General features: G+C 41.2%; 1 protein-coding gene across 1 annotated transcript; it reads left to right on the top strand.

The window, feature by feature from the left end:
* The first annotated feature begins 13,873 nt into the window (after window positions 1-13,873).
* LOC123147788 (protein transport protein Sec61 subunit gamma-like) lies at window positions 13,874-14,167 on the top strand. The gene is made up of 2 exons (XM_044567103.1): window positions 13,874-13,967; window positions 14,052-14,167. The coding sequence occupies exons 1-2, from the start codon at window positions 13,874-13,876 to the stop codon at window positions 14,165-14,167; spliced, it is 210 nt and encodes a 69-aa protein (XP_044423038.1).
* The last annotated feature ends 548 nt before the right edge of the window (window positions 14,168-14,715 follow it).

Below are 14,715 nucleotides of genomic sequence, written 5' to 3'. Positions count from 1 at the left end.
CACTTTGTTCCATCTGCTGTTGACCGTATCTTGTGCGTCCTTAAGCCTTTGCTTCTGCTTCTTCATGCTCCTCGTTGTGGCAATAAGCCTTCTGCGGAGGTTCTCTTGCTCCAAGTGCGTATCCGGGATGATATGTGCCTCTTCATCCGGACTATTTTCCTCCCGAGATGAGGTTTGATGAGGTTTATCCTTGGCGTCGCCGTGTTCGGACACCGGATCCGCACTATGTTCGCCGTTTGCATCTTCGTCGTGCTCTGCCACCTGGGCGGTGCAGTCGTCGTTTCTTCTAGAGTCGACTGGACCATTATTTCCTCTTGCGCTGTTATCACTGTTTTTGCTATGGCGGGACTTAGAGCGGCGCCCCTGACGTCGGCGCTTGGGTTGCTTGGAGGGGGCATCCTCCGCTATCTCTTCGCCATTGCCCTCTTTGGGTGTATCCAGCATGTATACGTCATGTGATGAAGTGGTTGTCCGGCGCCTTGTGGGCGCTGGTTCCTGTTCGTCTCCTGCATCTTTGTTCATGCCGTCGATTTCTTCGGAGTCGAAGTTAAGCATGCCGGTTAAGTCGTCGACAGTGGCTACCAAGTGGGTGGTGGGTGGGCAACGAATTTCTCCGTCGTCTGCATCCCATTCTAGCCGAACATAGTTCGGCCAATGTTCTCCTAACAGGGAGAGAGACCTTAATGAATTTAGCACATCGCCAAAAGGCGAGTGCTAAAAGATATCCACGGAGGTGAACTCCATGATCGGCGCCCAATCGGGTTCAACAGGCACGGATATAAGAGGTTCGGAGTCCATGGCCGGGGGTGAATCCAGTGGTTCGGCAACACGGCTCTCGTAAGGGGTGAAGTCAGTGTCTGGCTCTATCGCCACTAAGAGCGCGGCCTCCGTGGCGGGGTCTATCCCTCTGCTCTCGGATGGCGCGATTTGCTCCAGATTGACGGCCGGAGTAGTTGCAGATGCGATCTCCCGAATACTATCCGACGGCAGAGTTATGTCATGCTCGTCGTGACTGTGCGGCACACCTGATATGGGCTCGAATCCATCGAAGATCAAGTCTTCGCGGATATCGGCCATGTAATTCAAGTTTCCGAATCTCAACTGATGGCCAGGGACATAGCTCTCGATCTACTCCAGATGGTGAATCGAATTGGCCCGCAGTGCGAAGCCGCCTAATACAAAGATCTGTCCAGGGAGGAAAACCTCACCCTGGACCACATTACTACCGATGATCGAAGGAGCCATCAAGCCTTATGGTGACGACACAGTGGAACTCTCAATGAAAGCACCAATGTCAGTGTCAAAACCGGCGGATCTCGGGTAGGGGGTCCCGAACTGTGCGTCTAAGGCGGATGGTAACAGGAGGCGGGGGACAAGATGTTTACCCAGGTTCGGGCCCTCTTGATGGAGGTAATACCCTACTTCCTGCTTGATTGTTCTTGATGATATGAGTATTACAAGAGTTGATCTACCACGAGATTGTAGAGGCTAACCCTAGAAGCTAGGCTATGGTATGATTGTATGTTGTCCTACAGACTAAACCCTCCGGTTTATATAGACACCGGAGGGAGCTAGGGTTACACAAGGTCGGTTACAAGGGAGGATATTTACATATCCGTATTGCCTAGCTTGCCTTCCACGCCAAGGAGAGTCCCATCCGGACACGGGACGAAGTCTTCAATCTTGTATCTTCATAGTCCAATAGTCCGGCCAAAGGATATAGTCCGGCTGTCCGGATACACCCTAATCCAGGACTCCCTCAACAATCATCATCAAAAACAAATGGTATATCTTTTTGTAATAAACTAGTCAGCGGGTGAGAAATTTTTGAGAAGTCCTTAATGAACCTCCTATAAAGTCCGGCATGACCAAGGAAACTTCTTATACCTTTGATGTCCTTGGGACATGGCATCTTCTCAATAGCATCAACCTTGGATTTATCAACCTCAATACCTCTTTCAGAAACTTTGTGCCCCAAGACAATACCTTCGTTAACCATAAAGTGGCACTTTTCTCAATTCAAGACAAGATTAGTTTCTTCACATCTCTGCAAAACTCGATCAAGGTTGCTCAAGCAATCATCAAAATAAGATCCATAGATGAAGAGATCGTCCATGAAAACCTCACAACTCTTTTCACAAAAGTCAGAGAATATAGCCATCATGCATCTTTGAAAGGTAGCAGGTGCATTACATAGACCAAAAGGCATACGTCTATAAGCAAAAGTACCAAAAGGGCATGTAAAAGTAGTCTTTGATTGATCTTTGGCTGACACAGGTATTTGAGAGAAACCAGAATAACCATTTAGAAAGCAAAAATGTGTATGTTTGATCGATAAAAGGTAAGGGGTAATGATCCTTTTTAGATGCCTTATTTAATTTGCGAAAATCAATTACCATCCTATAACCTGTAATAATTCTTTGAGGAATCAATTCATCTTTATCATTAGGAATGACAGTAATACCTCCCTTCTTAGGGACACAATGGACAGGACTTACCCACTGACTATCAACAACGGGATAGATTATACCTGCCTCAAGGAGCTTTAGTATTTCCTTTCTTACCACCTCTTTCATTTTAGGATTCAGACGTCGTTGATGATCATGAACTGGTTTAACATCTTCTTCGAAATTAATTTTATGTTGACATAGAGTGGGACCAATAGCAGCACGGTGCTTGTTCAGAGTTTTCAATAATCTCTCCTCCTCATGCTCTCAAAGGTTAGCACTAATAATAACAGGATATATCTTTTTCTCATGAAGATAAGCATACTTAAGAGTATCAGGTAACGGTTTAAGCTCAAACACGGGATCACCCTTGGGTGGAGGAGGATCACCTAGGATTTCAACACGCAAATTGTTTTTCAGAATAGGTTCCTGTTTAAAGAATACTTCGTCTATTTCCCTTCTTTCATTCATAAACATATCATTTTCACGGTCTAGCAAATATTGTTCTAAAGGATCACTAGGAGGTACCGTAATAGAAGCGAGACCAATAATTTCATCCTTACTAGGTAATTCTTCTTCACGGTGTTGTCTACTAAACTTAGAGAAATTAAATTCATGAGTCATATCATCTAAATCAATAGTAACAACATCCCTTTTGCAATCTATGGTAGCATTAACAGTGTTCAGGAAGGGTCTACCAAATATAATGGGACAAAAGCTATCTTGTGGGGATCCAAGAACAAGAAAATCAGCAGGATATTTAGTTTTCCCACACAAGACTTCAACATCTCTAACAATTCCCATTGGTGAAATAGTATCTCTATTGGCAAGTTTAATTGTGACATCAATATCTTCTAACTCAAGAGGTGCAATATCATGCATAATTTCTCTATATAGGCTAATAGGTATTGCAGTAGCACTGGCACCCATATCACGTAAGCCATGATAACAATGATCTCCTATTTTAACAGAAATAACATGCATGCCTACCACATGTCTAGGTTTATCTTTAGCACAAGGTTTATCAATTCTAGCAGTTTCATCACAGAAATAAATAACATGCCCATCAATATTATCAGACAAGAGATCTTTAACAATAGCAGTATTAGTTTCAACTTTAATTTGCTCAGGAGGTGTATAAGTTTTAATATTGCTTTTACGAACCACAATTGAAGCTTTAGCATGATCCTTTATCCTGACACGGAAACGTGCTTTCTCAACATAAGAAGTAGGAACAATTGGATCATTATAAGTGAGAATCTTTTCTTTAACTTTAATTGGTGCATCTACTTTTACTTCTATGGGAGGATGATATTTAAACAACTTCTCCTTGGGGAGATCAGCATAAGTAGCAAAACATTCATAGAAAGAAGCTACTATCTCAGAGTCAAGTCCATATTTAGTGCTAAATTTACGGAAAACATCGGTATCCATAAAAGATTTAACACAATCAAAACTAGTTGTCATACCTGACTCCTTACCTTTGTCGAGGTCCCAATCTTCAGAGTTGCGTTTAATTCTTTCCAATAAATCCCATTTGAATTCAATAGTCTTCATCATAAAAGAGCCAGCACAAGAAGTATCAAGCATGGTTCGATTGTTATCAGAAAGCCGAGCATAAAAATTTTGAATAATCATTTTTCTTGAGAGCTCATGATTGGGGCATGAATATAACATTAATTTAAGCCTCCCCCAAGCTTGAGCGATGCATTCTCCTTCGCGAGGCCAATATATATATATAATTGTGATCACGATGAACAAGATGCATAGGATAAAACTTCTGATGAAATTCCAGTTTCAATCGTTTGTAATTCCAAGACCCCATATCATCACATAGCCTATACCATGTCGATGCATCTCCCTTCAAAGATAAAGGGAAAACCTTCTTCTTAACAACATCTCCGGGTACACCTGCAAGCTTAAATAATCCACAAACTTCATCCACATATATTAGATGCTCATCAGGATGTTTTGTTCCATCTCCTAAAAAGGGATTAGCTAGCAGTTTTTCTATCATACTCGAAGGAATTTCAAAGCAGACATTTTCATTTTCAGTAGGTTCAGTAGGTTGAGGAGCAACTCTTTGCTCTACTGATCAGGGTGAAGATACCCCGAACAAGCCCCTCAGAGGATTACTTTCCATGGTAATAAGTGACAGTAAATTTCAGCACACTATATAAATTTTTCCTTACCAAATTCCACCTACCAAAGGCGCTTCACTCCCCGGCAACACTGTGAATGCTAATATAGATTGCAAAAAGGATGTTGTTACTATTGGTTTAGGTGATATGTCTCATGAATTTAATTTCTCTAAATTTCGTAGACAACACCGTGAAGAGGAATTGCCTGGTAAAGATGAAATTATTGGTCTTGCTTCTATTGCCGTACCTCCTAGTGATCCTTTAGAACAATATTTGCTAGACCATGAAAATGGTATGTTTATGAATGAAAGAAGCGAAATAGATGAAGTATTCTTTAAACAGTAACCCATCCCGAAACACAATTTGCCCGTTGAAATCCTAGGGGATCCTCCTCCACCCAAGGGTGATCCCGTGTTTGAGCTTAAACCGTTACCTGATACTCTTAAATATGCTTATCTTGATGAGAAAAAAATATATCCTGTTATTATTAGTGCTAACCTTTTAGAGCATGAAGAAGAGGGATTATTGAAAACTCTGAAGAAGCACCGTCCTGCTATTTGATGACCCGCAAGTATAGGGGATCTATCATAGTCCTTTCGATAAGTAAGAGTGTCGAACCCAACGAGGAGCAGAAGGAAATGATAAGCGGTTTCCAACAAGGTATTCTCTGCAAGTACTGAAACAAGTCGTAAGATATAGTTTTGTGATAGGATAATTTGTAACGAGCAACAAGTAACAAAAGTAAATAAGGTGCAGCAAGGTGGCCCAACCCTTTTTGTAGCAAAGGACAAGCCTGGACAAACTCTTATATAACGAAAAGCGCTCCCGAGGACACATGGGAATATCATCAAGCTAGTTTTCATCACGCTCATATGATTCACGTTCGGTACTTTGATAATTTCGTATGTGGGTGGATCGGTGCTTGGGTACTTTCCTTACTTGGACAAGCATCCCACTTATGATTAACCTCTATTGCAAGCATCCGCAACTACAACAAAAGTATTAAGGTAAACCTAACCATAGCATGAAACATATGGATCCAAATCAACCCCTTACGAAGCAACGCATAAACTAGGGTTTAAGCTTCTGTCACTCTAGCAACCCATCATCTACTTATTACTTCCCAATGCCTTCCTCTAGGACCAAATAACTGTGAAGTGTCATGTAGTCGATGTTCACATAACACCACTAGAGGAGAGACAACATACATCTCATCAAAATATCAAACGAATACCAAATTCACATGACTACTAATAGAAAGACTTCTCCAGTGTCCTCAGGAACAAACGTAACTACTCACAAAGCATAAACATGTTCATAATCAGAGGGGTATTAATATGCATATAGGATCTGAACATATGATCTTCCACCTAATAAACCAACTAGCATCAACTAAAAGCAGTAATTAACACTACTAGCAACCTACTTGCACCAATCCCGGACTTGGAGACAAGAATTGGATACAAGAGATGAACTAGCGTTTTGAGAGGAGGTGGTGCTGATGAAGATGTTGATGGAGATTTCCCTCTCCCGATGAGAGGAGTTTTGGTGATAACGATGGCGATGATTTCCCCCTCCGGGAGGGAAGTTTCCCCGGCAGAACAGCTCTGCCGGAGCCCTAGATTGGTTCCGCCAAGGTTCCGCCTCGTGGCTGCGGAGTTTCGTCCGAGAAGATGGCTTCTTATTTTTTTTCCATCGAAAGACTTCATATAGCAGAAGATGGCCACCAGAGGGCCACAAGGGGGCTCATGAGGTAGGGGGTGCGCCCAGGGGGGTAGGGCGCGCCCCCCACCCTCGTGGCAGGGTGTTCCCCCCTGGTGAATCTCTTCCACTGAGTATTTTTTATATATTCTCAAAACGTCTTCCGTGAAGTTTCAGGACTTTTGGAGCTGTGCAGAATAGGTCTCTAATATTTTCTCCTTTTCCAGCCCAGAATCCCAGCTGCCAGCATTCTCCCTCTTTAGGTAAACCTTGTAAAATAATAGAGAATAGGCATAAGTATTGTGACATAATGTGTAATAACAACACATAATGCAATAAATATCGATATAAAAGCATGATGCAAAATGGACGTATCACTATTGGATGTACTCTTGATGATCTTAAGGGCAGTAGTCCCACTCTATGTCAACACAAAATAAATTTGGAGGAAGATGCCAAACCAGTTCGTGATCATCAACGACGGCTGAATCCTAAGATGAAGGAAGTGGTAAGAAAGGAAATACTAAAGCTTCTTGAGGCAGGTATAATCTATCCGGTTGCTGATAGTCAGTGGGTAAGTCATGTCCATTGTGTCCCTAAGAAGGCAGGTATTACTGTCGTTCCTAATGATAAAGATGAATTGATTCCTCAAAGAATTATTACAGGTTATAGGATGGTAATTGATTTTCGCAAATTAAATAAAGTTACTAAAAAAGATCATTACCCCTTACCTTTTATCGATCAAATGCTAGAAAGATTATCCAAACATACTCATTTTTGCTTTCTAGATGGTTATTCTGGTTTTTCTCAAATACCTGTGTCAGCCAATGATCAATCAAATACTACTTTTACTTGCCCTTTTGGTACTTTTGATTATAGACGTATGCCTTTTAGTTTATGTAATGCACCCTCTACCTTTCAAAGATGCATGATGGCTATATTCTCTGACTTTTGTGAAAAGATTTGTGAGGTTTTCATGGACGATTTTTCCGTCTATGGATCCTCCTTTGATGATTGCTTAAACCACCTTGACCGAGTTTTGCAAAGATGTGAAGAAACTAATCTTGTCTTGACTTTGGAAAAGTGCCACTTTATGGTTAATGAAGGTATTGTCTTGGGGCATAAAGTTTCTGAAAGAGGCATTGAGTGATAAAGCCAAGGTTGATGCTATTGAAAAGATGACGTGTCCCAAGGACATCAAAGGTATAAGAAGTTTCCTTGGTCATGCCGGTTTTTATAGGAGGTTCATTAAGGACTTCTCCAAAATTTCTCGGCCTGTTACTAATTTATTACAAATAGATAAAACATTTATTTTTTATGATGATTGCGTAGAAGCATTTGAAATACTTAAAAAGCATTAATCTCTGCACCTATTGTTCAGCCACCTAATTGAAATTTACCCTTTGAAATTATGTGTGATGCTAGTGATTATGCTGTAGGTGCTATTCTAGGGCAAACAGTTGATAAGAAATTAAATGTTATTCAATATGCTAGTAAAACTCTAGAAAATGCTCAGAGAAATTATGCTACTACTAAAAAGGAATTCTTAGCAGTTGTATTTGCTTGTGATAAGTTCAGACCTTATACTGTTGATTCTAAAGTAACTATTCACACTGATCATGCTGCTATTAAATATCTCATGGAAAAGAAAGATGCTAAACCTACACTTATTAGATGGTTTCTCTTGCGACAAGAATTTGATTTGCATATTATTGATAGAAAGGGAGCTGAGAACCCCGTTGCAGACAACTTGTCTAGGTTAGAAAATGTTCTTGATGACCCACTACCTATTGATGATAGCTTCTCTGCTGAACAATTAAATCACACAAATGCTTCTCACACTGCTCCATGGTATGCTGTTTATGCTAATTATATTGTTGATAAATTTATACCACCTAGTTTCACATACCAGCAAAAGAAAAAGTTCTTCTATGATTTGAGACATTACTTTTGGGATGACACACATCTTTATAAAGGAGTAGATGGTGTTATTAGACGTTGTGTACCTGAGCATGAACAGGAACATATCTTACACAAGTGTCACTCCGAGGCTTATGGAGGACACCACGCTGGAGATAGAACTGCACATAAGGTATTACAAACTGGTTTTTATTGGCCTACTCTCTTCAAGGATGCCCGTAAGTTTGTCTTATCTTGTGATGAATGTCAAAGAATTGGTAATATTAGTAGACGTCAAGAAATGCCTATGAATTATTCACTTGTTATTGAACCATTTGATGTTTGGGGCTTTGATTATATTGGACGTTTTCCTGCCTCCAATGGATATACACATATTTTAGTTGTTGTTGATTATGTTACTAAGTGGGTAGAAGCTATTCCAACTAGTAGTGCCGATCATAACACTTCTATTAAAATGCTTAAAGAAGTTATTTTTCCAAGGTCTGGAGTCCCTAGATATTTAATGACTGGTGGTGGTTCACATTTTATTCATGGTGCTTCCGTAAAATGCTTGCTAAGTGTGATGTTAATCATAGAATTGCATCTCCTTATCACCCAAAGTCTAGTGGTCAAGTAGAATTGAGCAACAGAGAACTCAAATTCATTTTGCAAAAGACTGTTAATAGATCTACAAAGAATTGGTCCAAGAAACTTGATGATCCATTATGGGCCTATAGAACTGCATATAAAAATCCTATGGGTATGTCTCCGTATAAAATAGTTTATGGAAAAGCATGTCACCTTCCTCTCGAACTAGAACATAAGGCTTATTGGGCTATTAAAGAGCTCAATTATGATTTCAAACTTTCCGGCGAGAAGAGGTTATTTGACATTAGCTCACTTGATGAATGGAGAACCCAAGCCTATGAGAATGCCAAATTATTTAAAGAAAAAGTTAAAAGATGGCATGACAGAAGAATACAAAAGCATGAGTTTAATTTAGGTGATTATGTGTTATTATACAACTCTTGTTTAAGATTTTTTGCAGGAAAACTTCTCTCTAAATGGAAGGTCCTTACGTTATCGAGGAGGTCTATCGTTCCGGTGCTATAAAAATCAACAACTTCGAAGGCACAAATCTGAAGGTGGTGAATGGTCAAAGAATTAAACATTATATCTCAGTTAATCCTATAAATGTTGAAACCAATGTTATTGAAACCGTAACCCCGGAGGAATACATAAGGGACACTTTTCAGAATGTATCAGATGCCAAAAAGGAATAGGTATGTGGTACGGTAAGTAAACCGACTCCAAAGCAGTTTTTATGGCAATATTTCTCCATTTTGGAATATTTAGAAAAATAGAAAAATAAGAAGCAGTCCGGGAAGGACACGAGGCCTCCATGAGGGTGGAGGGCGCGCCCCCCTACCTCGTGGGCACCTTGTGTGCTCTCCAGACTCTGTTTTCTTACACGTTACGTATTTTGGTCGGTAAAAAATCATTATATAATCTCCCGAAGGTTTTGACCAACGTATCACGCAAAAATCTCTTGTTCTTGTTTCAAGCTGTTTCACTACAAGAAATATGTCAACTTGTGACCTTTTGTTAGTGACCCTGGAAGAATTGGTCATAGATCTATGACCATTTCAGACCAATTGGTCAAAAGTTGTTCGGGGGGCTCCAAAACCTAAACTATAACGACCATTTTGTTCAGAAAGGTCGTAATTTCCTTACATGAAATGATCATAAAGCAGATAGCACTGGTCTGCTGCCTTATTTCTAGCTGATCATGACCAATATAGATGGTCATAACCTTGTAAATTGTGGTGGGTTGCTATGACTAGGCGCCACCTCATCAGTTTTGCCTATGTGTCATGTCCATGTGGCAGTTTTTGCCCTAGGTTGTGAAGCAACCTATATTTCTGTCATTCCCAAAATTCCCAAAAAAATCTCATAAATTCTTTGGGTCATATCTTCATCAAATATGTAAATATCCTTCCTTGCCTAGTTCAAAACTAATTCAACAATATTCATTTTCCTATTCTGTTCACGACAGCACTTTATGAAGGAAGTGCTATTTATATATTCTTGATTGCCCTCGGAATTTTTGGGCACTCTTTCCTATGAAAATCATTACCGGATGACAAAATTCAGCTCCACTTGCCTAGCAAATCTTCCTCGGCAAATTTCCATAGTTTTTGTCCACCTAGAAGCATTGTGAAGGAAGTAACTTTTTTATATATCCAAATGACATGAAATTTATACAGTTTCTTCATATGCCCAAACTATCACCCTCCTCCAAATTGCAGCTCAGGAAAATTATCTATGTGAGCCCAGGTTCAATTTATATTTTATGGCCAAATTGGCACGTAGCAAAGCAAGTGTTATCTAGACCCCTCCTATTAACCTCAAACTCTTTGGGCACTCTTCCATACCCAAATCATTGCCACATGATAATAGTCAGCTATATTTTCCTAGTCAATCTTTCTCAGGAAATTTTCAAAGTTTCTACCTCGAGAGAAGCTTTGTGAAGTAAGTACTAGCTAGGCTTACCCAAATGATCTGAAAATGTACCAAGGCATAACCATACCTATTTAACTTACCTAAACCAAATTTGAGCTCATTTCATTCATCCAATTTCTCTCAATAGTTTTCCCAAGTTTCTGTCCATAGAAGAGCATTGTGAAGGAAGTACCACTTTGGCATGTCCAAATGGTATCAATTTTATATGGTGCTTTCCAATGCCCAAATAACCATCCTCCACCAAATTTCAGCTCAATCCATTCAGTATTTTGAGCCCAACTTCAACATTCATATTTCTGTCCAGTGTGGTACTTTGCAAAGCAAGTACCACCTAGGATCCTCCTTTTGATCTGAAAATTTGCGAAGACATTCTTCTTAGTCGATGATCATCCTCAGCAAAAACTCACGCCCATTGGCCAATGTGCATTTCCCATACTGCTAATCAAACACTTGGCTGCTAATTCATGTTTGAGCATCGATCGGTCTCCTCGTGAGAATATTATGTTGTAATTTTCTTCCTATAACCTACCTGGGGAGTGCCCAACCCACTAGACATGCCTAGGCTGCCCAGAACACATGGCAACGCCACGGTCACGCGGTGACCACGCGTCGGGCATGCGAGTTTACGTGCTCTAGAGTTGGGGGCCTTGGCCACCGCCCAAACCTCAACCTATCGCCATCAAACCATGTATTTATGATTAAATAGGTACTTATGTAACTATAAATGATTTTTGGAAAAAATAAATAGTAAACTATGAGGCAGCTGCAGTTCAAATTTGACCCCCTTCCTACTGAATCGGCGGGAATTTGTCTTTTTCACCAGAGGTGGATCAAAACTTTTGACGCCCAACAATTTTGTCAATTGTGCATTAAATATGGCCTAGTATTTTATAAAAATGATTTGGTCCAATTTTGCAACAATTATTTGGGAGGTCCTTCACAAAAAAACCTCCTTTTGGGCACTCGAAAAATGGAAAATGGTTTTTTCGTCCAAAGAAAATGAAAACTTCCTTTTGCACAATATGGGATCATTTGAACAAATTATGCCATGAATGTGGCCATAAGATTGATCATTTGGCTTGAAAGCCATTGATCTCCACACGTGATAGCTCGTTTTTGAGAACACTTTTTAAAAATAATTGCCGTATTACAAGTTTGTTATTTTTCCTAGGAACTTGGCCACATATAATGACACAATGCGAAGGTTTCCCAATTTTTTGATTTTTTTGAATTTTTTATGCCCGTTTCAATATGCGGTCAAAACGGCGGGAATGACCGTTCTTATCTAGTGGTTAAATCTTGGATTTTTTTGGTGTTTATATGATTAAATAGATACTTATGTACCTAGAAATGATTTTTGGAAAAAATAAAGAGCAAACTACAAGGCAGCTACAGTTCAAATTTGACCCGCTTCCATTTGAATCAGCGGAAATTTGTCTTTTTCATGGGAGGTGGATCAAAACTTTTTACACCCAACCATTTGGTCAATTGTGCATTAAACATGGCCAAGTATTTTATAAAATTGATTTGGTCCATTTTTGCAACAATTATTTGGTAGTTCCTTCACAAAAAACCTCCTTTTAGGCACTTGAAAAATGGAAAATGGTTTTTTCGTCCCAAGAAAATGAAAACTTCCTAAGGCAACATTGTTTGCCATTCCAATATACACCCTTGTGCACAATATGGTATCATTTGAACAAATTGTGCCATGAATGTGGCCATAAGATTGATCATTTGGCTTGAAAGCCATTGATCTCCACACGTGATAGCTCGTTTCTGAGAACACTTTTTTAAAATAATTGCCGTATTACAAGTTTATTATTCTTCCTGGGAACTTGGCCACATATAATGACATAATGCGAAGGTTTCCCAATTTTTTTGATTTTTTTTGAATTTTTTATGCCCGTTTCAAAATGCGGTCAAAACAGCGGGAATGACCATTCCTAGCTAGTGGTTGAATCTTGGAATTTTTTTGTGTTTCTCTGATAAAATAGATACTTATGTACCTAGAAATGATTTTTGGAAAAATTAAAGAGCAAACTATGAGGCAGCTGCAGTTCAAATTTGACCCGCTTCCAGCTGAATCGGCAGGAATTTGTCTTTTTCATGAGAGGTGGATCAAAACTGTTTACACCCAACCATTTGGTTAATTGTGCATTAAATATGGCCTAGTATTTTAGGAAAATGATTTGGTCCAATTTTGCAACAATTATTTGGGAGATCCTTCACAAAAAAACCTCCTTTTGGGCACTCAAAAAAAATGGAAAATGGTTTTTTCATCCAAAGAAAATGAAAACTTCCTTAGGCAACATTGTTTGCCATTCCAATATGCACCCTTGTGCACAATATGAGATCATTTGAACAAACTATGCCATGAATGTGGCCATAAGAGTGATCAGTTGGCTTGAAAGCCATTGATCTCCACACGTGATAGCTCGTTTCTGAGAACACTTCTTTATAATAATTGTCGTGTTACAAGTTTGTTATTTTTCCTAGGAACTTGGCCACATATGATGACACAACGCGAAGGTTTTGCATTTTTTTGATTTTTTTTGAATTTGTTATGCCTGTTTCAAAATGACACATTTCTTGGACCAATCAGAAGGCAGAACCTCCCTTCCCACAGATCACCCCCCTAAGCCGATCTGAGCCGTCCACACCATACAGATCCAATGTCTCCTAAACGCACGCTGGCCAACCAAACCCTAGCATCGTGAAGCAGACTCCCCTCCCTCTCCCTCTCCCCGACCCATTCGGCGCCGCCTCCCTTTCCCCGAACCAGATCTCCCTCCACGACCCAGACCTCCCTCTCCGCTGTCCCAACTCCTACCCCGCCGCCGGCCTCCCCCCAAGCGCCGCTGCTCTTGACCTGCAACGACCAACGACGACGGCCCCCCATCGCTGCCCCCTCCTTCCCCATCCCGCCGCGGCGAGGAGATCCATTCCCGCCGCCGCCGTTGCCCCCGCCCCCTTCTCCCCGATTCAGACCACATCCTCCCACCACAGCTCGCCGTCGGGCCTCCTCCTCCCCTCCTCGCAGATCTAGAGCACAAATCCAAACAGCACACCATTCGCCCGTTGGCTTCCCCCTCCCTTCCCCTCACGCGCGCGACCTCGTCGTCGTCGCGGCTCAGAGATCTCGCCTTCCCGCCGGCAGCAGCCATGGATGCCGTCGACTCCATGGTGGACCCCCTCCGCGAGTTCGCCAAGGACAGCATCCGCCTCGTCAAGAGCTGCCACAAGCCCGACCGCAAGGGTAAGGACCAAAGACTCGCGCCTGCTCGTCTAGATCCGGTTCGTTTTCCTCTTTCGCCAGATCTGACGCTGATTGGGCACGCAGAGTTCACCAAGGTGGCGGCGCGGATGGTGATCGGGTTCGTCGTCATGGGGTTCATCGGCTTCTTCGTCAAGCTCATCTTCATCCCCATCAACAACATCATCGTCGGCTCCGGCTAGGTGCGAACGCGTCTCCTCCGATCTCGTCTCCCTCTTGTTTGCACGGTTTAGTTAGACTTGGGTCCTGTTGTCTCGCGCTATGATCTGTTGGATCTGCGGTGTGCATGCACAGTCCTTCTATCTGACCAATATTTAGTAAGCTAGATTTTAGTAGATCCTTTTTTCCTCCAAATAGACCTGCCAATTTCTACCTTGTTAGGAGAATTCGAATGAGTCAAGGGTAATCAGCTGTGGGGAACTGGGGTCATGCTTAAGTCATTGCCGCTAGTTGCCTCCGCAGGACGAATTGGGGGCATAGGCTGGTTCCTCACCACACAATTTGGGAAAAGAGGAGCTTTTGCAATGTTTTGCTGTTTCTGCACATACCACCAGTTCGCCCAAGTTGGTGTCGATTCAGTGCATCTAAATTGGCACCTACTGAGTAGACAGGTTACATACCTATGTTTGTCCATGGTTCGTGCTATGTGTCGATGTATTCTTCATTCTTTAATGCACCTGTGTTCACGCATGGCCAGCTTTATGTATTCACAATATAAAGTTGATCTATA

Source organism: Triticum aestivum, chromosome 7A (assembly GCF_018294505.1).
Source record: "Triticum aestivum cultivar Chinese Spring chromosome 7A, IWGSC CS RefSeq v2.1, whole genome shotgun sequence".
NCBI lineage: Eukaryota > Viridiplantae > Streptophyta > Magnoliopsida > Poales > Poaceae > Triticum > Triticum aestivum.
Note: the sequence above shows the minus strand (reverse complement) of the source record. Positions and strands in the feature narration are given on the sequence as shown.

What these genes read in the sequence shown, in the direction of transcription:
- LOC123147788 (XM_044567103.1), top strand. Translation starts at nt 13,874, where the DNA reads ATGGATGCCGTCGACTCCATGGTGGACCCCCTCCGCGAGTTCGCCAAG. An exon ending in CCACAAGCCCGACCGCAAGG is followed by an intron (nt 13,968 to 14,051) that starts GTAAGGACCAAA and finishes TTGGGCACGCAG; the next exon opens with AGTTCACCAAGGTGGCGGCG.